Source organism: Lepidochelys olivacea (assembly GCF_965140295.1).
Source record: "Lepidochelys olivacea isolate rLepOli2 genome assembly, chromosome: 8".
NCBI lineage: Eukaryota > Metazoa > Chordata > Testudines > Cheloniidae > Lepidochelys > Lepidochelys olivacea.
In genome coordinates, this window is record NC_140418.1 from 51916950 (window position 1) to 51944120 (window position 27171).

The following is a 27171-nucleotide window of genomic DNA, read 5'->3' on the forward strand; positions in this document are numbered from 1 at the left end:
TGAACCGAAGATGTCTAAAGCACTTCATTAAACAAGTTGGGTTTGGTTTACATGCACTTTGTTAGTCAATACATATATGTTAGGCATAGTGCACACCGCCTTAATATTGTGTTTTTTCCAACACGTGGGCAGTTATATTAACTGAATTATGTCTTTCCCACAATCCTGTCACCATCCATTCACTAATGTCAAGATATATAGCCACAGTACCTGCAAAGCTGAAGTCAGCTTTGGCACTGGAAAATATGAAACATGTCAAAGATAAGATACGTTTGTTCTCTGTCCTAGTACAAGTTGCAAGGTACTTTCACAGGAACCTGATTTGAAATGAAGTATCCAAAACTGAGAAAGAAGTCATGGTGCCAGGAAATACAAGATAAAAAACTAGTTGGTGCTTAGTCTTAGGTGATGTACAGAGTGCTTTTACTTAGTAAACAACCATGATATAAATATTAGGTAGGGTTGGAAGGGGGGAGTATATTGTGAGCACCTCTTCTGTGTAAGGTGAATTTCATGCTGTGAGAAACAAGCTTCCCTGAAGGATTCTGTGAAGTAATAATTCTTTTCTTTCTGCGTTGAACTGCATTGTCTTCAGTTGATAAACTTGGCTATGCTTCACTGTTTGGTCTCTCAAACATTTTTAATATCAAACGACAAGTGTAGTTAAGCAATTGGCTATATTATAGACAGTAACTTTTCAATTTACCTATGCATTGATACTAAACATGAAATGAATAAAAATAAAATATTTACAAAAGCCACCACTGGCTAATCATACATTAATCTACAACAGGGGTCGGCAGCCTATGGCACGCATGCCGATTTTTAATGGCATGTTGCTGCCTGCTGGGTCCCGGCCGCAGGCCCCACTCAGTCTGCTGCCAGCCTAGGTGAACGGAACCCCAGGCTGGCAGCGGGCTGAGCAGGCCAGCAGCATACGACCAGCATTTTAATTTAATTTTAAATGAAGCTTCTTAAACCTTTTGAAAACCTTATTTACTTTACATATGACAATAGTTTAGTTATATAATATATAGACTTATAGAGAGAGACCTTCTAAAAAACATTAAAATGTATTACTGGCGGGCAAAACCTTAAATTAAAGTGAATAAATGAAGACTCGGCACACCACTTCTGAAAGGTTGCTGACCCCTGATCTACAAAGATTGTGTTTCAGACCTGTAGTGTATTGATTGATTGAGTCCGAATGTAGCTTTAATTGAAAGAACCAGCTATTGGCGTGCCAGCCACAATAGTGTTATACATAGCACCTATCCTAGAATGATTTTGTCTAAGTGGTTGAGAATGTGAACTTCTGTTCCTTTTAATGCCCCAGGATATACTTCGTCCCTTAGGACATTCAGCTAGACAGTTAGGTGGAGGTACAATGTGTCTTTACAGCAGATATGCAAGGATGCAATTTAGTCTACAACTCTCATCCTTACTAGGTATTACAGAGTAAGCTGCTCTGCCTGTACTGAGGCAGAACTTCTCTCTAGTATAATCTTTTATAGGTTTGGAGATGGGATTTTCACAGATCTCTTACTAAGTTGTGGTGTAGGCTTGTTTACTCTGAAAACGCTTTCTAATCTTTAAATGGTATTTCTCCAACTAAACAAACTCTGTTCTTATAGTGTTCAAAATGACAGATTTGAGATATTCACATGATTCTGAATATTTTATATTGTAAAATGTTACCATTTTAAAAAGTCATCAGCTCACAACTTCAGGTCCGTGCAGTTTTGTGACTATTAACATTTGAGACTGATTAACTTAAGAATTGGATTTTGAATCATTTTGTTGAGCAAACTAGTAAATAGTGCTATAGGTGGGACTGTTCTTTGTTAATACTTGACAAAGTCAACTTGAGTCTATGAAACCAAGAAACTCTTTACTCTATGCTGGGTTTCTTGTGTACCTAATCAGTACCTGGAAAGTATGAGTGAAGTAGTAAAAGTCCCTTCCATCCATTTATATCTGAGCCACAAGAGTGTCAACCCAAATTTGCCTTAGAAATACCACTCTTTCCTTGCTTTTGAAGTTGACCTACATCTTTCCTCATCTAGGCAAGCACAAATGTCCCCAGGCTGCATTTATACGAAGTTTAGAAATAAATTAATATAGTAATTAACATTAATTTCTTTAACTGCATCATATTTTCTGAATTTACTATGTAGTGTCAACATGTTATAACATGCTGAATTCTGTTCAAGTCATGAACTAATAAAAATGAAAAAAAAATTGAATTTTAATGCCTTCTTGGAAGCTGAGATTAGATTGCAATTATTTCAAAATGCCAGTTGGGTCACAATTTGCAAAAGGTTGAGAAAATGTGTATTTCATATATTCTAGTAAAACATTTTTTAAAGTTTTTACCTATTTTGCTGATTATCTTTGAGTTTTCAAGTGATCAAGAATGATTTTCCTATTCAGTAGCATGCATACCATAGATAGCACGGCCTGCATGCCACATGTGTTCAATACAAAGACAAATAGAAAAGATATGAGCACTGTGGAATTTACTCATGCATTTATAAGAGTGTTTGTGTTATTAGAATTGTATTTTGTTTTTATTGTGCTAAGAAAACATTTCTCCTAAACGCTTTGATGGGAAGCAGGATACACATGTCCTGTAAGAAACAGGCTACATTATTAGCAACTATTTTATGTTGAATTCACAACTTCATGTGGAAAAAACTTTATCGTTTATTTGCAACAAAATATATTTCTGCTGGCAAAACTAGAGTTTCTCTCCAATTTTCTGTCTACCATTTTAGGGTGCAAACTCATTGTGTATGTAAATGTTAAAACAATGTAAGATCAGATATACATTGAAAGTAATCTTATAATCAGTTTTTAAAAAACTATTAAATAACTGAAAATGAATTCATTTTCACATTAAAATAAGACAAATAGTTTCACATTTTTACATTTAAAGGTTGAACTGATCTGGAGAAACTTGTACTGTAATCTAAGAACTATTTTAATCATTTTAATGGCTGCAATTAATGTAAAATGTATAGGGCTTTAATGAAGATCAATATTTATTGCAAATGTTTAACCATCTTGTGTGTTTTGTGAATTATTAGAAGCTGTATATTTAATACATATTGTATCACAGTGAGAAAGTTTAAAAAAACAAACAAACCCAAAACACTTGTAGCACTTTGGAGAACTAAATTGTGCAAAATAAGAGTTTAAATGTAACTTTTTTTTTTTTCCTGGAGCTCAAGCACTGAAAAGTTTTATATTTGATCACTTGAGATGGTGAGGTATGGGGGAGGGGTTTTTTCAGTCAATGGGTCTGATCATCATCTGAACTGCTTTCAGGGAATATGAACCTCCTCTGTACTCAGCCCAAAAAATCCCATCCTGATATTTGCTTCTGTAATGGCCTCCTCTGTACCACACTCCATTAAGGTTAGAATGTGCGCAAGCATTGTACCACCAGCCTCCTTTGTGAAAATGGGCACAATTTCCTGTTGGGAGAGAATAAAATAAGTGAAACCTCAGCACTTCAGAGGGGAAATAATAGACCATGGATTCTCAAACTTTTTGAATCTATGTCCTACATATTAACATAGTGCTGGTCTTGCAAGCCACTTTGCCTCCCATTTGTGATGAGATGAATCACTTCTCCTTCCACTTACAGTTCTCTAAACTCCGTTGCAACTACAAACTGCAGTTCACAGAAGATTGCTGGTAATCTGAGGAGAGCTGGCTGGTCACATGGTGCTGGCTCTGCTCTTTGATTTCAGCTGCTTAATTATAATGAAAGAAACTAAAAAACATATTAAATACTTTATTACTTTCCTATGTAAGCAATCGTTAAGAATATCTGCTGTAAACTATTCTGAAGTACTTTTGCGGGAGCAACATGACTTGTGCCTTAAGTTTCAATTTCAGTGATTTGTGGTGAAGTTTACCTTATGAAGGGAGATGGTGGTCAGTCTTCTCCGAAGTTTTAAAAGTAACAATGATAACAGCAATTGTTTTAAGTTATCATTATTTTTAAGATCCTACCTACGTTGAGGGCCAAAACTGGACAATGATTGGTGCCATAACACGGTATGTTTTTCTGTGGGTCATTTTCAGTTTTTAAGCAACCAACAATTTTATATTAGAGCTTTTTATCATTAAAGGGGCATCATCAAAAAGAATAATATTTTGTCAGAAAATGTTGTACTTACTATAGATACAAGTAACATGCAAGGCCCTGATCCTACGAAGACTTATTCATCTACTTAATTTTATTCACCTGTATATGGTCCCATCAGTGGGACTACTAAGTAATTCAAGCTAAGCACATGTACAAATCTCTGCAGATAAATTTTTCTTATAGACAATGACTCAGTTAATCCATCTTGATAAGAATCTTTAAATTATTCTGGAGCATGAAGTGTTTGATCTGAGTTTCTGTCTTCTGTATTATTTCTCGAAACAGTTATATATGCAAAAGGTGGCACTACCAATGGAATCTGTTGCATTGAACAGCTTTTTCATATGTATAACATCATTAAAATTCCCTTACCTGTGTATGTATCTCTATCTCTGTCCAGTGTTGTAAATTGTTTTCCATTGTGCCATATCATGGAGTCCCCTGCATTTCCCTGGTAAGTTCCCAGACGCAGCCTATAGAATTCACTTTCAGGCTCCAGGCGAAAACTGCTGTATTCTGCATAGACTTTCTTATTACTCCAGTCTTCTAGTTCAATCAATAGCCTATAATTGTCCTGATTGGTAAGCATGTAAATATTTTCTAGTCCCAGCCAGTACTCTCCATCAACATTTCCAAATCCTTTCTGTACAAAGAAAACCAGAATATGAGGTTAAATCTACTAGTTTTTCTGAATCTATTGAATGAAGACATTTATCAGTAGTAGTAGTAGTAGCAGTATATCCCAGTAGAATATGTGTATCTAAACTAAAAACTGTTAAGCTTTTAAACTTCTGCGCCACCCTTTCAATTAGTTCCTTTGGGCCAATTTCTGTCACCTTTATTCAATCTAAGTAGTACTACACTCCATGAGTTGTCTCACTGATATCAGTGGGACTACTGGCAGTGTAATGTATTACTCAGCATGAGTGAAGATGTCAGAATCTGATCCTTTGCACCTTTGATTTCCACAATGTGCTTTTTGAATACTGGAACAATATTTTCTGTGGCACAACAAATGTTGTCCATTAAGACCATATGACTAACCCATTGCATGAAGTACTTTGAGGCACAAAAGATAATTATAGATGAGTAAGCCAATTCTCAAGATGCATAACTTTTTTGTATCTTTTACAAGGTAGACTGATTACATATATAATGAAATACCAATCCATCTGTGTACTCTAGATTTCAGTTCTAGTAAATTCAGTAAGGCTATTGGTCTTGAATCACAGACTGCTGGTATGATACCTTTTTGCTAATATTTGCAAGGCATTGTTTCCTTTCCCTAAGAAAATATCCATTTTACTATCAATGTCTAAAGTGTTTGGAGTTGTAAATAAAATACTCATTGTTTTTCTTTTAATTATGTGGTGTTTAGTAGGATTACAAATTCTTTTTCTCCATAAAACACTCTAAGTGAGAGCTAGTTTGTGGGCCAGTTTTCCCAAAAAAGTTAAGCAATTGAAAAACCAATTGTGTACACCCAATACAAAACTTTCACTTGATACTGAAATATTCAGAGTTACACTCTTTGAGGCTATTGAAGGTAAACATTTTATTTAGATTGTGTGTAAAAAGTCTGGTTTTGTGCTTTATTATTTTAATCTCCTTTTTTCTTTTATAAAAGAGGGGATAAAGTAAAAGTTTATTTTGTCATCAAGGATACAGCTTTAACAGTCAGATTCCAAGAAATTCAAAAGTTAAACTTCTTATAGTAGCCTTAATTCACTTCCTTTGCACATTTAAAAGGTAAAATGTATAACATATAACCAGCCATATATGATAATGCCAGTTCACAGGCAAGTCTGTACATTAGTCTTTGTGGCTTAACTCCTTCTTAGCTTTTACTTTTCTTGTTTTTTTCACCTCTTCAGTTTTTGCTCATTCTTAGTTCTTAGGTAACTATTTTACTTCTGATTCTTTTTCAAGTGTTAATCTTGTAGCAAAATTAACTGCAGTGGAGAAGAAATGCATTGAAAAATAGCATCTTGTGAATACTGATAGCAGATTCTAGTGGTTACTGTCCCCACCAAAATGAAGCTGTTACTTTTCTGAATTCTAAAACTTACCTTATAACTGTCCCAATTCCTGAAGAAATTGACAGATCCATCTGTCCTTTTCTGAATAACTGCCCAGCCTCCAGGGTCCAGGCTGTTCTCACACCATAACTGTACTGGTTCATTGCTGTTTTCTGGTTTGATCATATAAATCCCACTGTTGGAATGCCCAGCTTCTTTGGCTTGTTGACAGTCTTTGAAAGGACCTGTTTGAAAAGAACTGCCTTAAGCTTAAGCTTATTTTTTAAAAATGTGCATGCGGGACACAAGTTACATATAACATGTAGTTAATAGTGTATGTACAAGAAGACTTTGTATTGCAATGTAAGACTTTAACTTAGAGGTGGTAAATATCTGAGATCCCATTTTATTCTTGCTGTTTCCTGCTAGAAAGTACGTACTTTCTAATTTTAACTGCAAATTTAAAACTTCCATTGTAAACATTGCAAAACATCCTTTCCAGTTTATTTGGTTAATTTTATACATTTTGCCTATTTTCCCCCACCAACCTTACAAATAGATAACTATTTTGCTAAACAGGTAGTGCATTTTTTGACTCTCTACACCTGTTGTTTTGGTAACTTTTTTCTTTATTGTGTATCACAAATTACACCCTGATATTAGATAAGCAAATAATGCAACTCGCATTTCATAACTACTTTAGCTTGTATAGCCTTACCAAACGTCAGATACTGGCTTACTTCTTCCCTATAATGTATACATTTGAAGTGGTCATAAAGTAAAAGGTAAACTAGAATGCAGCAGAACTAGCATTTAATTAGAAAACTTTTATCAAATTCTGCAAACCCTCTGACAGGAACCTTTATAAATCCAATGATTTTTATACTTCCATTTCTTGACAGTTATAATATGTGTGCATGGCTGTTAGCCAGGATAGCATGCAAGCAGTGGACCAGATATTTTTGAGCAGATAATAGTGTTCATTTGTTGAGTTTCAAATCTACAGTTACGTAGAAATGCAGCTGTTGACTGTAGCTCTTCAAAGTTCTCTTTTAGGCTCTGAGTACTATATTTACAAAACATACTCTCCACTTCTGAAAGATGATGTATGAGCGTTCAGTAGGAAACACTGTCAGCTTACATTTTGGAAAGCCTTCTTATGTTGGTGTGTCCCTCTTAAAAGATTACAAATCCAGCTATAATTTCTACCTCCACTAATCCCTTCCCCCACAAAAAAAAATTAATGCTGTTTTACAACATCACTATTTATATTGATTTTTGGACTGGTTTTAGACCATCTTCTAGTCAGCTTTTTTCATAATGAAGAACTGGATATGTTCTGATAATGGCTAGCTCATGATGAATCCCTTAAATGCAACTGATTTGAAAAATCAGTATACTTAATAAGTCCAAATAAAAGTTAACATTCTATTTAAAGTGTTTGATTACTATTTTGTTGTGTTTATAGTATAATATAAACATATTAATAAATTGATCAGTTGTCTCCATATAAGCTCATGCTACATCTAGAGTAACCATTATTGGGTTACTATTCTGATACTGATTTGAAACAATAAACCTAGCCTGCCCAATTAACAATTTAAGCAAATAGTAATATAGTGATTATCTTTTAAAAAAAATACTTTAAGAGGTGGGATTTTTTTTTCCAGTGCTCTTCAATTACTAAGATGATGGACTAGATACAACAATCTTAATTTGATCTCTGCTCTATTTTGGAACAAAAAGATGGATGTGCAATTTCTGACCTTTGGTAATGCACCTGCTAAATTCAGGGCGAATATTCCATATATGAGGGCAGTCTGGAAGGAAACACACTGAAGTTTGTTGTGGTATCCCTTTAATGTTCTTGCTTAGTGAAAACCATTTTCACCCTTAACTTCATCTTAATGGAGGTTCTTTATCTGTTTCTTTAAAGACTTGTGAGTAGTAGTCTGATATTAGCTGTGGAAACCTGTAATCAACTAGGATATCTATAGAACTAGTCCATAGCTGTTAAAAGTTGATATCGAGCTTGAATCACCATGCAGCTTGAAGTTCTGGGCAAATGGAACCATGACTTATTTATTACAGGTCTCTCAGAGATTTCATTCTTTATTAGCAAGTCATTGGGGCCTGTAATTCTCCAGTCATGCATTTTAGGAGTCCTGGTTATTAAAAGCTTATCCAGTTATACTTGTTACTATCTTAAATCATGACTGAAGGGTTTAGAGGAGTTGAAAAGAATAATAACCTGGTAACAGCTCAGAGTGCTTAGAAACACCACTGGAACATAGCTGGCAATCCTGACTGAACCCTTTGGCAAATGTTGATGGCACTAACAACTACAAGAAGTGCTGCGGGAATTGATTCATGATTTTTATAAATTGTGTTGGTGTACTATCAATGTTTGCAACTGACTAGACCTTTTGTCCAAGCTAGTGGTGCATATAGTCACCTGGTCGTAGCACAGTGAAGGACTTGTGTCATTAAAAAGCCCCATTGGTATATCAGCAGCACTTCTAGCTGCTGATAATCCATATTTTTACTAGTCAGAAACACTGCCAGTATACTGGCAACATTAAGAAGTTTGCAAGGCACATGGCAACAATCTGTCTAGCTAATGACACTTTAAAGTTAAGGAATATATACTTTAAAATTTGAAGACCCATGTTTATAAAACTGGGTCTATCAGAATTCTCAGCGACCTAGGTAACTAAACTAGATTTTGAAGTGTAAAGACTGGATTGGTTTTTGAACAAAAAATGGTGCTTACGTATCAGAGAAGTGTTAATTCCAATATCTGAAAGATGGCTTGTTTAGGATTTTCTTGAAACTTCCTCAAATTCTCCCTTTCCAGTTTTATTACTCATGAGAAATTTAAAAATGAGTTTTGGAAAGCTGGATGGGTGAAAAATAGGGTTAATAACAGAAACTGTAATAGAAACAAAATTATTGCTACTTCCTTCCCAACATATCCAAAGCTGTCCCTACCTTTAAGTCATTACTTCCAGCCTTTGGCCATGCCTTGATAATCTCCCATTTTGAGTACTGTAGCTTTCTTTGCTTACCTTCTCAACACCCACTTCATCCCATCCAGTGTATTCAAAATGCTGCTGCCAAAATCATTTCCCTTGCTTGTTGCTTTGACCATATCTGCCACCTTTGCATCATTTTGTTTGCTCTGTATTACCTTCCCTTGCCTGTTCTAATTTTCTCCATTCTTTTGTATTTTGTCTGAAAGTGTCCAGTTGGAGTAAAAGTTCCCTGGGGCATGGGGAGCTTTCTGTAAACGGCCTAGCACAATTTGATGCTGTGTTAAAAAAACAGTACTTGTGGCACCTCAGAGACTAACCAATTTATTTGAGCATAAGCTTTCGTGAACTACAGCTCACTTCTGTAGCTCACGAAAGCTTATGCTCAAATAAATTGTTTAGTCTCTGAGGTGCCACAAGTACTCCTTTTCTTTTTGCGAATACAGACTGACACGGCAGTTACTCTAAAAAAAAAAAAAAAAAAAAAACCAGTGTGGCTCCATAATAAATGTTCTAAAACAACTTATTGATTTATAAAAGATGTGAAAACATGAAAAATAGCAAAGCTTTATAATGTAGATTGAAATATTGAGAACAGTTGCTGAAATACTACGTTCTGTGCAGAGGAAAGGAATCTAGGACTCTTATTTCCAGGACCATTAGAGACCAAAGCAAACGGTAGAGCTATTTGACTTGCTGCTAAGCAATGCAAGGTCACAATAGTCTGTTTACATAGTAGCTTTTGACCATTGCTAAAATTCAGTTGGCGTTAGTCTCACAGGATGCAATTTGTCTAAATTTTGATCCTTAGAATTGTAGACACTGCTGATGTAAAATGTTGAAGTGGTAGAAGAGGTTTCAAAGTTATGTTCTAGAATGAAGGAGTGAATAAATCCAACAAATCCTTTAGCTTTGATTAACTATCTTACATCACTTTCTTGGGACAAATAAATCCTTTGATATATGATGGCATAGGAACTATGATCCTTTTTTTGTAGTTGTTCACTGAAAATAAGGTGCCACAAGTACCCCTTTTCTTTTTACTGGAAATACTGAGATTTGTGACTTGATAAAATAGTTTGCACTGTGTTGAAGTAAAGGGGTGTTGTTTTTATGCTAATGAAAGGAATAACATATCAAATGTACAGTGTCCCTATTAGGACTTCATCTGTATGGTCATCCTTGAAGTCTAGTTGTGATAACAGTAGTGCCTGAACATAAATTATATCTTCCTTCTTCGACAGATTTTTCTCTCTCCATCAAATTCTGTCCAGTTACGAAGTTAGATGCTGGTGTGAGTGAGAACATGGTATGGCCCCTTGTGTCTCATAGTCGTAGCTGTTTACTGAAAAACCAAGTTTTAATACTACTTACTGTCATTATTATTGAAGACCCGAATACAGAAATTAGAGTGGAATTCTTTTCTGGTTTCCACATCAACAAAATTAACTAAGTTCTAATTACCTATTCTTATTATCATTGATGTCATAGCCAGAAAGAAAGGTTTACTATTTCCTCTTGAAAGCCAAAGACATAATTTCTTTAACAGCTTTTGGTTTTTAAGAATGAAATATTAACATGAACAGAGACCATAACTTTGGAATTTTGTTAAATACGTGAGAACAAAGGAGAGCAGAAATATTTCACAAAACTACACCTAATCTTTTAGCACTTAACAACATGCATTTAAGATCTTGAGAGGAGCATAGGGCCCATGTCGTCTTTGTTTGCTTGGGTGCTGCTGGTAATTTTCACTTTTTGAGATCATGTCCTGAATTTTTACTATTACAATACCAAAAATTGCATCCTAAGTATATAATGATTTAGCAAATCTGATGGTTGATCTCTAGGGCATTACACTTTGACATGTGTTAGATGGTGAAAAAGGAAAACGATGATGGGATATTACTGTTTTCTTAGGATGGACTATAACTTAAAAAAAAACAAAACTGATGCCTGATTTGAGTAGAAAAAATGCAGATAACCTAATGTAGATTGTCCAGAGACTTTGTTATTCCTGAGCAACTGCAATTTGTACTTGGATGTCTTTCATAAGTATTTTGGAGACATTAAAGGAGAATCGAAAAATGAAAGAAATAAAAACTAAATAGCTAAGAAACATGATTATAGAACAAAGATGTGTGTGAGGCCGTTAATGTTCACTTATCTTATATGAAACACTGAAGTACAGATGAAAATTATACTTTCCTTCTTATTATTTTAAGAGGTATTATCGCTTGTGTGAATAGTGACAACTATAGTTAAAGTGCCTACACATTTCCATACTAAATACATTTATCATTTGCTCATAACTTTCTCAATTTTTCACCTTTTCGGCTGTTATTTTCCAAGTCTGGTCTCTAACTGAAGCTGAGCTTTTTGGTTAGTTGGTTGTTTTTTGTTTTGGGGGTATGTGGAGTTTGAACAAAAATGATTCAACCATTTCTGAGTAGCAGAACAGTAGGGGGAAACATTTCATACCCTTTTAAAAAAAGTAAACAACTGGAAATAAGGCATACATTTTTAACAGCGAGAGTAATTAATCACTGGAACAATTTACCAAGGGTCATAATGGATTCTCCATCGCTCACAATTTTTAAATCAAGAGTGGATGTTTGTCTAAAAGATATGCTCTAGGAATTATTTTGGGGGAATTCTATGGCCTGTGCTGTACAGGAGGTCAGGCTAGATGATCACAATGGTCCCTTCTGGTCTTAGAATCTGTGTGTGTGTTGAGACTTTTAATAAAGCAGCACTGACTCCAAAACTTGGGAATAGACTGTTGAAATTGGGCAGAGAGACTGTTCTTAAGGAGGAAAGATGCTTTTGACATTCCACTGAAAATTGGTTTTGATTGGTTATGAGCAGTTGAAGATTATAGTTCACACACGTGTGGTAGGTTTTAATTACTTTCAACCAACAATAACTTTAATTTCTACAGAGAAAATATTTTTTAAACTAAGTACTTAAAATAAGGAAATAAGAGAACTTAAGTACTTAAAATAAGTAGTTTGTTTTGCACAGGCATAAGGGTCCTTGTACACAGACGAAGTTACGAACTAGGACCAAATGTATTAATAATTTGTTTTGATAAAGTAGTTGCAAATATAAATATTCAGTTTAATTGCCATGCAGAACAGCTGTATTTTTTTATTTTAAATTAATTGTCCTGCATGCAGCTTTCCTCCTACCGTTAGTAAGATACTTAAAATTAACTGTTGCATGATTTCCTTACTTGCTGTGCAGTCCAGCTTGTGCACTGAGGCTCAGATTCAGAAAGTTACTTAAGCATGTTCCCATCTTAAGAATGAAAGTGGCTGCACTGAAGTTTAAAATTAAACATTAAGTATATTGCTTAATTGGCACCTGAGTGCCTGACCTGCTCCCATTGACTTCGAAGGATTCTTGAATGAAGCTTAAATTGCTTCTTATTTTTGTGTTAGGAATTGAGTATACAACTGAGGTTTATTTAATTAGTTTATCTGAATTCATAATTTTCTGTTTACATATGCATCTTGCATTTGTATAGAAAACATTTTTTTCCCCTTTAGGAACTTGTCTTCCATGGGGTTGATTTCTCTAATATTTTTACCTCGGTGTAAAAAGTAGTTTTCCAAGTGTGCTATGTATTTTCCTTCCAACCCACAATTAAAGATACTAATACCTGTTTTATGTAAACTATTTCCTGCAATTGTAGCTTGACTGTGACTCATTAGTACTTGAGAAGAACAGTTGATTCAAATATAATGAGAGAAAAATATGCTATAACATATCCAGAAGACAGTTTTACCTTTCATTATACAATCTTTTCTTCTTTTTAACAACATTTATCTGATGAGGACAACCTTATTGGGTTTTGTTAGTCTTATTTGGCAGTCTCCATTTGTAAATTTTCTGCATAATCTTCTACACTAACATCCCCCTCTTGTTGTTTTTCACTTTTCCTATTATTTTACAGCCCTTTTCTCTTCTGCACTGCTTTATCACACGTTGGTACCTTAATTACAGGAAACAGAGAGAGAACTAGGAATAGCTTTGTAATTTATTGTATACTGGTTTTTATTTTAACTTTTAATTATCTTCATTTTACCAGCTTTGGAACTACTTAATCCTTTTTCTCCCACCTCTGTACAGGATGCACATTCTTAAAATTCACAGACCTCAGTATTTAAAGAAAACACACAGCAAATGAGTCCATTAATGTTAGAATAAATTGACTAAGATTTCTTTAACTTAGTTTCCAGAAATGTGTAGAGGAAAGAGGAGACTTTTTGATAAACGTTTTACAGAAAACATTTGTTTGTGCTGTTGCTTTTCCTCATGTGTACACACCTATCTGTTTATAATTATAAAACTGAGAGAATGAGTATCTGGGGAAACAATAAATCCCCATGTAGTTTTGTTTAAAAGTTGGTTTTGGTTTTTTTAAGAGACTTCTGCTGTTGCTGTCTGACTAGCCATTAACATAGCTTTTTTTATATTAGCTCTGTTTCCTTTCTGCCACTTACAGGTGATCTAAATTCTCATGACATCTGGCATTTCATTTGTACTGTGTGGGCTAACTTTTCCCCAAATCCCAAGCTATATAGTCCCTCTTTTTATCAACAGCAGGTTGGTTGTAGTGTATGTTGAATAGCCACAATAAATGTGTGTTTTCACCCTCAGGAACACAGTTGAATATCCAGCTGAGTCTAAAACCCAGTTCAGAGCATTTTTGCTATATAAGCTCATAAAAGGCAAGAAAAAAGACGGTTACTTGGAAAGCATGGATTAAAAAAAAAGTTAATCCAAACTTTCAGGATTGAGCAGAATAAATTATGACAGTTTGTGATGCAGTTGGAAATAATTCTATGGATTTTTTTTAATAACCAGGATGGATAAAAATCAATGATTTTTTTATTTAAATTGGATTTTTAAGGACCAAGCCTATCTAAAGATAGATACATTATAGCTCAAAGGTATCTCATCATAGAATAGGGGTTATAAATTCTAATTCTATAGTATGAGACAATATGTTCATGTAATGTTTAAGAAAAGTTTTGTAAATGAGTTCCAATCGTTCATGGATTAGGAACCCAATCTTATGGGTTTCCACAGGCTTCTGTATAGATTATTTAGGTTAATCTTTCTATATACCCAATGGGACTCAGTGCTCAGTCTAGAAGATACCATCGGGGCACTTAGTTTTGCAGTTCTCAAACTGTGGATTTGTCTCTCCAGAGGTAACTTGCTTGTTAACAGCAAAAATCTTTTAAAATAAATAATATATTGAGGTGAGAACTAAGACCTCAACCCTATTGTCCCTCTGCAAATTTGAGTACACAGAGTCAATCCCTTACCTATCTCTAAAAGAGCAAAGTTTAAAAAAGTTCAATGAATAGAAGATTATTGGGAGCAGAATAGATCTGGACAAGGAGAAGAAGTCTGGAGATAAATGTGAGAAGCAAGGGACATGTGCTTGTTTTGTTAAAATATTATCTGTTTGCTGTTGAAGAAGAAAATCCAGAATACTTAAAGTTGTTGTTTTAGTTAAATAAAACAATTTAACTGTCTGTCTGGTGATGTTCTCCTCCTAATACAGCATGGCAAGAAAATCCTCCAAATATTAATGATTAACCTGTTGAATTGGAGATCGTTCACCTCCCAATGACTTCATAAATATCTGCTTCAATTACCTTTGGTAAATGAAATAACCAAACAGTCATTCATTTTCTTATATAGCTGTAAAACTAATCTGAAAAGTTTTCAGAATAAATCACTGTTTAAAAATGTATAGTGTGTACCTTCTAAAAATGAAACCTACATCTATCTCTTGATTTGTGAAGAATATGTATTAAGGTTATAACAACCGACAAGAAGGCACTTTTATGTAGAAAACCATGATTAAATCGAATCTTCCTGACTAGTGATTTAAATCATGATTTAATTTGATTTAAATCAAATCTACCCTATTAATAAGACCTTTAGGAATCATGATGGAGTTCCAGTAACCTCCAGATGAAATGCATTTTTCTTTCATTGTCACTGGTTTTGTTTTTAATACTTTGTGAATCTATATAATTGGATGAAGTAGGACAGTGAACTGAAAACATTTGGTGAATCTCCTCAATGTGCGTTCATGATATTTTCATAAAGAAAACAAATGCAATATTATCTTTCCCATGCTGGAAAAAATGTTGTTTTTCATTTTAAATATCTATAGTTGGGATTTTTAAAAGAGCCTAAATGAATTAGGCACCTAACTTCAATTTTTGTGGGAGTTGGTTGTCTTACTATCCTAGGCTCCTTTGAGATTCTCAGCCTAAAGAATAAAAAGTTGTTTAGAGGATCATTGTGACATCAGATTGTCCTGTTATCATAAAGTCAAAATCTGCCGAGTGTTAAGAATTCATTAAGGCTGGAAACACAACAGTGCGATAATGCATAATGAGTGTAAGTAGAACTGGTGAGTACAGCAAACATTGCTAGCTGCATTTACTACCGGGAAGTTTATCTCTTTTCTTTGCTGTTCACAAAATTCTAATGTAACTTGTGGGACAATAAAGTTCATAGAAAAAGTAATAAGTAAATATCAGACAGTGTTTGCAGAAATCAAATTTTGTTTCCAAGTTATGCTCATCCAGTCTGGAAGTAAAAGTAGTTCTCTACAACCTGTAATCAGTGAGACTTACCTACACAGCTTGAATTTCAAATATTAAATACTTGCAGCAAAGTTCTCATGTTATCTACAGGTCAAGAATTAGTCATAGAAATTATTTGACAAATAAATTTGAGAAAATCTACAGCTGCTATCAACCTATTTATCATCAGAAGAGGCTGAATTTGCTGAATAAATTATTCATTTTGAATTATTCATTCCACTCTAGTTGTAAGTAAGCATTGTAAGTGGGTTGCCTATTTGTTTACATGACATTCTCTTTATTTTGGACATAATGTTAATCAACTCACCTTCATTGATTAAAGTTAGCGGTGGTATCCTGAAAGGACTTTTTGTAGGAGAAGTAGCTGGATCAGGTGGTGGCCTTATGTCTCTGTCTCTAGGATAACTTGGGTCCCTCTGTATCTCATTACCTCCCAAAAGGCTGGGAGTATAGTGCTGGCTGTTAGGAATGTGCTGTGGCACCACCTGAACAAGAGGAGGAGATCTGTCGGTGTCCTGTCGTGACAGTATCTGCAAGCACTGCTCTTCCAATAAAGAGATAATCACAGACTGATTATTTACAAGATCTGTTAGTGCTGCATATTTTATTTCAAGCTCCCTGTATCGTGTTGTCATTTTCAACATTTCTGTTGTAACATTGAGGATTTTATTTTCCAGTTGGGAAAGCTCAAGTGAATTATCGCGCTTTCGGATTATCTCATGCAAGAGCTGCATGTAGAGCTGAGTGACTCGGGAGTTCATGTTGCGACTTTCTTTTCTCAGCAGTTTTACCTCATTCACAATATTTCCATCCACATCCACCACAAGCTGCAAGATATCAATCTCGCGTTTCTGCTTGGACAATACTTCCTTCAGGTTCTCTATGTCCATCCTTGTGATTTCATCTTTTCTGTTATCTGCTCCTAGTCCTTTGGTGTTTACACAAATTGGCCCTGTAATTTTTTGTTCAGGAACCAAGAAAGTATAACCACATTTTTTTCCTTCCTCTCCACCATCTGTTGAACGAGGGTGCCTCTTCGATAATTTACTGAGTTTAGACTTTTCTGTGCAGTGTCCTGTGGACAGTAGTAGGAATAATAGCACACCCAAAGTCCATGTAGAGATCTTCATTTTGAGATGAATGTGATGGCTTTCAGAAGACTAATCATTGGATAAATAGAAAGCAAGTTAATAATTAATCAGAATCTAGTTTTAAGGCCTTACTTTATATCAAGCAACATATCATGGAAGAGCACTAATTTTTACTTATGACACAAATGCAATTGAAACTTATCTGCCGTAGATGCTGGCCAAACTGAGATTTTCTTACCATATTTAATTTTCACAAAATTACTTATTTATTTAGAATTACACTGCATTGAACAACTTGCCTCCTTTCTTTGGTGAAGCATCAAGACCTGAAAGATTTCAAGCAGTAGACATATTTTAGCTTTAATTTGAATGAATACATTTTCAGAAAACAAGCTCCAATGTATTCAGATAACACAGTAGTTCTTTGGTCATAAGCCTGGCTACATACGTTTATAAATATTAAAATAAAAAGGGAAATATTGTAAAATACTTTTGTAGCCAAAAAAATAAACAAACCCTGATTTGGGCTTTCCAGAAAATCTGAGGTTGAAACGATTTTTGTAATTTGCATAATATTAGCCTTAGTTCTACATATTTTTATAGTTATGTCTACAGCTAGATTTACAACTAGTGGCTTTGGAGATCTCCCTAACATGGTTGTCATAATTTTACTTTTAAAAAAATGTATTCAAGTAAATTTGGTTTGTAAGAAAAGGTAATGATAGGGTTAGCTGTGAGATCATATGCCCTGACCTGATGAAAATGTGATTATCTTTTTTCATCTATGAATGAAAACAAGTGAGTGATGATCTTTGTTTTTGTGAAACTAAATATTTAGAATTTAGTGTCTGGGATCATTTGATGTTTAATATTGACCACTATACACTAGGGAATGTTGAGTGCCTGCCAGCAGGGTCTACATGTGCATGTTAGTGTGCAACATGTTGGTTCACTTAAGAATTCACACCCCTCTCGTGCACATTACTGCAGCTTGTGGACAAGACCATCATTTTAATGACAGTTCTGCTGAAACAGTTCATTAGCAAAGCATGTTTGCCTTTTGGGACTTTTTCTCCTAAATTTTGATTTCTGCTCTGAGGTATAGTAAAACAAACACACCGCAAAACTACAAATCGTGGTTGTATGAAGTGTGATAAAAGGGGGGGGAACCACTTCCCACAAATTGTTCTGTACTTCAAATTATATTTTCTTCAGTAGGTAAATATTTACCTTTCACAAAACACACAAGCTGGTGAATGGACTGCATTCTGGTAGAAGTGAAGAAGCAATACGAGTATTTGTTAAAGTTATGCATGCTTTTAGTGTCCTAAAGAGTATTAAGGGATTTTTATTACCAATCATTTTTTTAAAAGTCTTTAATAAGCTGTCCTTTTCCCTGACATCTTTATGATAAGTTTGCCATTATTCCAGATAACTTGTAAACAAGCAACCCCCAATCTGTAAAAATGTCAAACATGCTTTATCAGCTATAACTACGTTACACTCTTTTAAACATATGACACATTAAAATAATGTGTTTGCTTAAATTGTTATGGAGGGAATTAAGAAAGCATTGAAATATCTGAGGACTATTGATTACATTTTCCTATTTCTTTTTGTTTTGGTATTTGAGGTTATAAAATAGTGAGTGGTATTCAGACCCAGAATAAATTAACTATTTTTTATCATTATCTTTGGCCTTTAGCCTAAAGGAAGGTGCACTGGGCTTGGATTCAGGTGGCCACAAGTTCTTGTCTTACCTATGTAACTCACTGGTATTAGGATGGCAAAATGTACAAAATTCTTGATAGTCCTGTTTTAGTAGGGAAGGGGAAAGACAGACAAGTATAACTTCCTCCACTCCACCTGATTTTACAGATTGGGGTGGTAAATGAGATGTTGCACAAAATCACTTCTGGTAATTGTGGAAAGAGAAACCAGATCTCTAAGCTGACAGACCGAAATATCATTCACTTAAACACACTTCATTTCAAATTAAAAATGCCAAATCTTTGGTTGTCCTGTTCGTAACCACTACTCTAGTCAGTAGACCACATGTCCCATCCACAGCCTGGAATTAAACCCAGGAATCTTGATTCCCAACGTTCTGTTGCTGTCTAGCAAATAGTTGTGTAAACTACTGGTAAATTGTCAGGTTCCCCTCTATGATCTGGTCCATATACAGGATGTCTGTTTCTGCTGTCAGTTACTCTTTTGGCTTAAGTTGTAGAGATCTGTGCTCTGTATCTGAAGGTCTGGTTTCAAAAACTGTTGATGACTTATGCAGGAAAATATAATATGTGGTCATATAATTAAAAGGTCACTATATTTGAACAAGGTGTCAGAATTCACGTTGCCATTAGTCATCTTAATTCTGGTATTTTCTAATTTGTGAGTAATTGATTTTGCAAATTTCACATTTTTATATTGATTTAACAATCAGGACCTTCAGTGTTTAACCAGAATGTTGAATATTTACACAGGTCTTCTGTTTTAACCAGCAAGAAAGTATTATGGCATATATTTCTAGTCTCTTTTTTTTTTAATTGGATTACTAGACTGCCGGAGCTAAATGTTGTGTTTCAAACAAATTGCCACTGTTAAAAGACAATTGTAATTAACATTTAATTGAAATAAAGAAAATGTTTATATTCCTGTATATTTCACAATTTGTACACAGTAACAAATGATTTTCAATAACAAAACATTTAGAGGGAAAATATACCATTTTAAATACTTTTTCCAGAAGCAGAACTTGTGTGGATGTTTTGTTAAATATATAAATAACTGCTAAAGGTACACTGTCTGTGAAGTCAGTAGACAACAGCAACGATTTTTGTCATGCTGTATTTCAGGACAAGTTATGGGATAGTCCTAGTGGAAAGGACAGAAAGTCAAAGATAGGCGTTATTATGTTACACTAAATTACTCATCTGTGTAGTCTAATCTATATGAAGGTAATCCCCTCCCCCACATGTGTAATGTATTTAGCCAATTGTGCAATGCTTAGTGTTGGAAGTTCGAGGTAAACTTTCAGGTGAATCATGGTAAAAATATGAGAGGACAGTCATTTTCTGTAATATACTGTACTTCTCAACAGACCCTGGACCAATTGAACTAATCAAACTAAATTTGTAATCCCAACCTGGCTCTCCTAACTCCCTTTTAAAAGAATTTTTATAACTGGGGTGAAGAAGACCTTAAAAATATGAACTTGATTAAAAAAAACAATGTTCTGGTCCTTTGTTTTCACATAGACATTTCAAAAATAGTCTTGTAAATATTTTTTAAAATATGAATATTATGGAACACACGATAACTGTCACAAAGACACAACCTAAGTAACCGTTTTAAAATTATTGAAAAAATGGAAATAAAATTGGTATGCTGTAGTTTTTTCTCTGAAATACAAGTAATATAATTTCTTAAAAGCAAATGTACTGTAATAGAGCACCTAGTCCATTCAAATATTCTGCTGTAGTCCACTTTGTACATTCTTTTAATGAACTAATTACATATATAGGTCTCTATCCTGTAAACACATATACATTAATCATCATATGAGTAAAGTTACAAACATACCTAAGTGTTTTTAGAATTGGGGCCATAGACATTCTGTCTGACCATAAGAAGAATTAAATGGTCTAAAATAGAATAACCAAAACAACAGTTGCTCAAACTGTGTCTTAGAATTCCAAAATAAACAAATAATTTCAACCTTCAGCTGATCTGAAACTAAGATGTGCCTATAGACATTGCAAAGATGAGTTCCTTCTGAGACACAGACTTAGTTGTTAACTTGTGTGCTGTCACAGAAGCTTCCAACTGTGAAAACTTTGGCTCCCCTATGTGTGTGGTATTCAGCAGTTGAACACAGATGTTGATGACCGACACAGCTGGGGTTCCTAATAAGGTTGTAATAAAGAGTTGTTCTTCATGTGGCTCTGCATATTCACTCACCAAATGGTAGAACCTTTTCCAAGCAGTGCCCATTAGAGTGCATGTGCGCCCCCTCCTTACCGCTCCCCTCAGCCTTTCTGAACATTCTGAGGATGGGGCTATATCAGAGGACGCTGTACCCTCTATCTTCTCAGTTCTTTCCGACTTCTGCACCAGACAGAAGTGAACTGATTAATCTGTTTGGATCTGGGAATTTTATTTCTTGATAGTGCTTTTGGTAGTTTTTAGTTGTTGTTAATGTGTAGTTTAGTTTAAGTATAATGATAAGTGTAAGCAGTTTAGTATAGTTGGTAGGCTTTCTTCTGTCTAATGGTGGAACCAAACAAGAAACCAGGGGTTTAAGAGATGTGCTTCATACACAGCTGTCTTCCTGGTGTAGGATGACCACTTTAGGTGCCTGACGTGTCTGGGCGAAGGCCTTTCTTCTGGGTGTTCATTTGCAGGACTTTCACATCCAGAGATGCACAGTGAACTGCAGGTGCTTCTACTTAAGCAAGTTCTAGCTGCTAAACCTTGTTTTGAATGATTGTTCAATCCAAAATCCTGAGGCCAGTTTCTGCTTCTGTGGCTTCCTCTAGCAAGACTAAGCTTCCTAAAGGTTTCAGATCATTCTGATCTTCATTGGTTCTGGCTCTGGATCCTTCTGTTAAAGCTGTCAAGGCTTCAAAGGCACTGTTGGTGGAAATAGACCATCTGCCTGCTAAGGATCTTAGGGCCATGTCATCGGCTCCAACTGTAGTGATTCCACGGAAGAATGTGAGGGAGAAGACAGCCACTGTTAGCAGTGTCAGACTCGATACATCAGCCTTATAGGATCCATCTGACTCCGTGGCCTTTGCGGTTCTAACTCTGAAATCCAAGTTGGTTCTGGGTTTAGCTTTGAGGACCAGAGATGTGGAGCTTAGTATTTCTCCAGATCTGGTACTCTCCAGGTTTATGGGATTGGCACTGTCCTCCGCTCCTGTTCAGGGACCATCCTCTGATCCAAAGAGGTCTTTTACTGTGGTGGCACCATTACATGTCTGAATATTTCTCTGATCTGACTGAGGGGCAGTTGATAAGGAAGAGACAGGTTTCATCAGCTCCGCGATCTGTTTCCATTTCTCATGAAGAGAAGAGCAGAGGGGATTTAGTTTTTCCTCTTAATCCATCTATGCTGCCACATCCTGAGACTCCTACAGAGTCATCAAGGAATATCTTTTTCTCACCTTTTATTTTTCTTCATGTTCCAGGTCTGACACTGTAGCTGGTGCAGTCCACAGTGGATCCAAAATCGGATCCTTATTTAGAGGAAGAATTAAGAGATCTGATTCATCCCAGTTCATGTTTACTCAGCAAGGGTTCCCCGACTCCTTTGTTGCTCCTCCTAAAGGTATGTTTCCTGTTGCAGAGACTGGCAGTCCTGGACTCCACAGCACTATTGTGTTCCACCAAAGGAATTTTTGAATCATTCTTCTTATGGATTGGGAGACCAAGTTTCATCTGATAAGGATCCGATAGCTTAGGAATCTCTGGATCTGATTGCACTGGGACTGTCTGCATCTCAGAAAGTTGTTCCTAATACACTATCTGAAGAGGAAGATGAGAAGAGAGCTCCTCTTTTTGAACAGGAACAAATGGATACTGACTTTGACCTCAGTTTATTACCTGATGAACATGTGGGTGTGGCTTCTGCTTCTTCCCCTTCTGAACTCATTTTACAGTTCTGTGACCTGATGGATCAGATGGTAGCCACATTAAGCCCGCTTTTGGTGTCTGTGGAGTAAATCTCCCATATGGTATTCAACATTCTTGGGGCTACCTCAAGAAATAGGCCATCACTATCAATTCTGGTTGGTCCTTCACAGCCTGCTAAGACTGTTTGAACACCACCTGCTTTTTGCCATTCTCTTTCCAAAAAAGTGGACGAAGTGTATCAGATACCCCATGAGGGGTTTTCTTAGTTCCATACATATCCTGTGCTTAACATGCTGGTGGTGGCTGCTGCCAATTAAGAGGCTTAGGTTCAGCCAAGCCCACTCCACTCCCGCTGATGGAGAAAGAAGATTGATGCACTTGGGGAGATTTGTTTTCCTGTATCTTCTCTCAGTATTAGGATGGCTAGTTATCAGGCAGTGATGACCCATTATTGGTTCTGTCCATGAGAAAAGATGGCTGTGTTTGTCCAAGATGATAAAAGAAGGCACATGAATGCTGTTTTCACAGCAGAACAATGTGGCAAAGCATGGTCTCAGGGCTTTGTTTGATGCTTTGCACTCTTCCGCCGGAGCATTGGCATCCGCAGTTACCTTGAGGCACATGCTTGGCTGCATTCTTCTTCCCTTGCTGCTAACACAAGAATTAAAGTGGAAGATCTCCCCTTTGAAGGAGATGGTCTTTTCCTCAACAAAACAACTGAACTGTTGGAAAAATTGAAGGAAACTAGATCCACTGCACAGTCTCTGGGTCTTTATTCCTATGTTAGAAGGAATCCTTCTATGCCTTCTTTTTGCTATCAGACTGTTTTACCTTCCTTCTTATTTTGCCTCAAGTCACAGATGTCAGCAGTACTATCAGCAAGCTACATCTTCATCCCAGAGTCAGCATAAAAAAGAGGTCTGAAGATCCAGACGTATGATGAAACAACCTGCTCCCTCTTCTCTGTCTTCATTGAATGCCAGGTGTTGGTTTTGATTGAGGATTGAGAGTCCAATGGACCAATGAGCAAGCATCTATCCTTTCCTTTATTTGGAGACAGACTATTCCAATTCATCAACAAATGGAGACTTTTATTGCATAGGACAAGTGGGTCTTAGAAATTATAGAGAAGGGCTGTGTCATTCAGTTCAGAAAAATTACCCCCTTCTCCTACCCTTTTCAGGGAAACTACTCACAGGGCTATTCTACTTTTGGAAGTACAAAAGTTGCTCCTGATAGGAACTGTCAAGAAGATACCCAAACATTTCTAGGGTCAGGGTTTTTATGCAAGGTACTTCCCGGTAGATAAGAAAGGGGGGTGTTTCCATCCAATTTTAGATTTAAGAAAATTGAACAGACACATTTAGAATTTTTGACTACTTATGTTAACTCAGCCTCCATTATATCCTCACCTGCAATTATGGATTGGTTCTCAACTCTCAATTTAAAGGCTGTATATTTTCATATTTCTGTCCAATAGTTATCAAAAATATCTTCATTTCATAGTAGCACAATGGTATTTCCAATAAGTCCTCCTCTTTGGCCTGTCCACAGTGCCAAGAATCTTTGCTAAGTGCCTTAATCTCGTAGCAACACATCTGAGGATACACAGTATTTTTGTTTTCCCGTATTTGGATGATTGGTTGCTGAAGGCTGCTGCATGCAAGGATCTGTTTCTTTACATCAGTTTTATAACCTCCCTCCTTTTAGATCTAAGTCTGCTTCTGCATATCAAAAAATTGAATCTCTGTCCAACCCAGAGAATTCTTTTAATAGCTTCTGTGTTGGACTTGGTAGTAGGGAAAGCTTTTCTCCCAGAGGACAGTTTTCTGAAAATAGTGCAGTCTGTTTTGGAAATATGAACTTGTCAAACCCAGAAAGTGATCTGCCTGGGTCTCATTGGTTGGATGGCATGGCTACTACCACTTATGTAATTCTGTTTGCTGATCCCAGAATGAGGCTGATGCAGTATTGGATATCTCAAGCCTAGAAACACAATCTAGACAGACTTCAGATTTTTGTCACCATGCCTCAAGATGTTCTAAATTTGTTGAGGAGGTGGATGGACAGATCAAATGTTCTCAGAGATAATCTCTTCAATACCCCTTCACCAGTAGTCACCATAACTTCAGATCTTTAAACAACAGATGGGGAGCACATTTAGGTCACCTTACAATTTGAATATACAGGACTTTTCAGGAAACCAGCTTGGTTATAAATGTGTTGGAGTGAATAGCCCCTTTGATTTGACTCTCAAATATTTCCTTCCTAATATAGAGGGGAAGGTTGTTCAGTTCAGTGATGGACAATGCAACTGCAATGTGCTACGCCTAACAAACAAGGAGGTGCTCACTCCTTCCAGTTATGTGCCAAAGCAGTCAAATTATGAGACTGGTCTATCTGGTGGCCCTGTATTTAGCAAGGTAGGGCAACGTGGTGGTAGATAGTCTCAGCAGGGACACTTCTCAGATGCACAAGTGGTCCCTAAAGGTCCAAATAGTGCAAGACATTTTCTCCAGATGGTGTTGCCCCTACGTAGACCAGCTTGCTACAAGGTTCAGCCAAAACTGTTCTCTCCTCTGTTTAAAGGCAGGAAGGGACAGTCATTCCACCTCACATGTCTGCTTTCTGCATTAGGGGATGTGGCGTTCTCTGTACTTTCCCCTGCCCCTTTCCAGTAATTCAGAAAGCAGCAAAGATGATTTGTCAGGTCAGGGCAGCATGAATTATGCTGATTGACCAAGCCAGCAGTGATGTGCTTCAGCTGTCAGACAGGGTTTGCATGCACTCTGTTTCCAGATATCTTGTTTCAGCAACAAGGCCAATTCCTTTATTTGGGTCATTGCTACACTGGAAACTTCAAAGTGCTGCTGCAGGAGCACTCCCGTGACAGCTCTTTGAAGTGCGAGTATGGTCTTGAGCGAGTGCTGGGAGAGAGCTCTCCCAGTACTCCTGGTAATCCATCTCCACAAGGGGATTAGCTCCGAGCGCTTGGAGTCTGTTTACACTGGTGCTTTAAAGCGCTCTGACATGCTGGGGGGGTGGGGGGAGGGCTCGTGATTTTTCACAACCCTAAACTAGCAAGTTAGAGTGCTATAAAATGTAAGTGTAGCCAAGCTCTTGGATCCTCAGCCTCTTAATTTGGCTATCAGACTTTGACTAATCTTGAACAGCCCCGTTCTTCATTGATGCAGAACGTACTGCTCAGTTCTAGAAAAGTGTCTGCTAGCAAGTGTTACTTTTTAAAACAGTCTAGATTTGTTGTTTGGATGCAGGGAAATATGAGTCTCTAGTCCAGCTTTCATTCCCTGTATTTTGGAGTATTTAATGGACTTAAAATCTGAAGAGTTATCCAGTTGTTCTTTAAAAGTTCACCTGGCAGCTACCTCGGCTTAACCATATTTCTGTTGATGGTAGATTGCTTTTTATGCATAGTATAGGTAAATGGTTTATGAAAGGGTTATCTAACATGAAATCCCTTTTTGAACCCTTAGTTGGGGTATTCATTCGTTTATTTATCTATTAAAACTATTCATTATTCATCAGCCAGAAGGGTGAGCAAATTGCATGCCTAATGATTGACCAGCCATTTACGATTTTGCATAAAGTTAAGGTGGTTCTTAGACCTGATCCCACATTTTTACTGAAAATGATTTCATATTAATCAAAAAACTAATTTACCAGTATTTTTCCCAAATACATATGCTAATAAAGGGGAATCCGTGTTACCTGCTTTAGATTCTAGAAGGGTTCTTGCATAATATTTAAATAGAACTAAGAGTTTTAGGAAATCATCCAGATTGTTTTTGTTTGTTCTGTCAAGAATCATATGGGTCACTCTGATCAGACTAACACGGCTACCACTCTGATATCTGATGAGACTATTTCCAGATGGGTTAAACAATGCATCATTGAATGTTACAAGTTAGCAGAAATTCCTGTGCCTGTTGTTGTAGGGTCTCATTCTACTAGAGCTGTAGCAGCATTTCTTGTTTGTGTTAAACATGTTCCTATTGGAGAAATTTGCAGGCTTGCTACTTGGAAATCAGTACATACATTCGTGCTCTCAATGTAGCTTTGAAAGGTGATGCCAAATTTGGCAAAGCGTTGCCTCGGTTATTATTTAATTGGTTCTCTGGTTCCACCTCCCGAGCTTTCAGCACTACTTGTCAAACTACAAATTAGTAGAAATATGCAGAGCCGCTTGAAGAAATGAAGGTTATTTATTTGTAACTTGAGTTCTGCAAGATGACTATGCATATTCATACTTCTTCTCAGAGTCCTATTGTGGTTCTACTGGCTTAGTGGTGGAAGGAACTGAGGCAGTAGTGGGTGCAGCGCCCCATTATATATCTTCACCCTCAGATCATTTGGAAATGGTGAGAAGAGGGTTAGGAGGGGATGCACATTCGTTCTAACAGGCACTGCTTGGAGAATGTTCTACCATTAAACACCCCAAGCAATTCAATACCCATAAGTACCCATGTAAGGGGTGTCTCATCCCCTGTGGTCCAGTCCCAGCATCTGGCAGTCAGATTACTATTGATTACTCAATAGTTGCCCTGTTCTGTTCATTCCCTCTGAAACATCTGG

The 27171-nt window shown here is 36.3% G+C and overlaps 2 protein-coding genes across 7 annotated transcripts in view; one reads left to right on the top strand and one right to left on the bottom strand.

The window, feature by feature from the left end:
- The window catches only part of RALGPS2 (Ral GEF with PH domain and SH3 binding motif 2), a 284167-nt gene that overhangs the window by 165001 nt on the left and 91995 nt on the right, over positions 1-27171 (top strand). The window lies entirely within an intron of this gene.
- The window catches only part of ANGPTL1 (angiopoietin like 1), a 29978-nt gene continuing 5127 nt past the window's right edge, over positions 2321-27171 (bottom strand). For all 4 annotated transcript variants that reach the window (XM_084637758.1, XM_084637759.1, XM_084637757.1 and 1 more), the window contains 4 exons: positions 16158-17010; positions 6229-6422; positions 4532-4802; positions 2321-3479 (listed from right to left, as the gene is read on the bottom strand). In XM_084637758.1, the coding sequence (XP_084493884.1) occupies positions 3292-3479; positions 4532-4802; positions 6229-6422; positions 16158-16980 (1476 nt within the window). In that variant the 5' untranslated portion in view covers positions 16981-17010 and the 3' untranslated portion in view covers positions 2321-3291. The remainder of the gene's footprint in view (positions 3480-4531; positions 4803-6228; positions 6423-16157; positions 17011-27171) is intronic.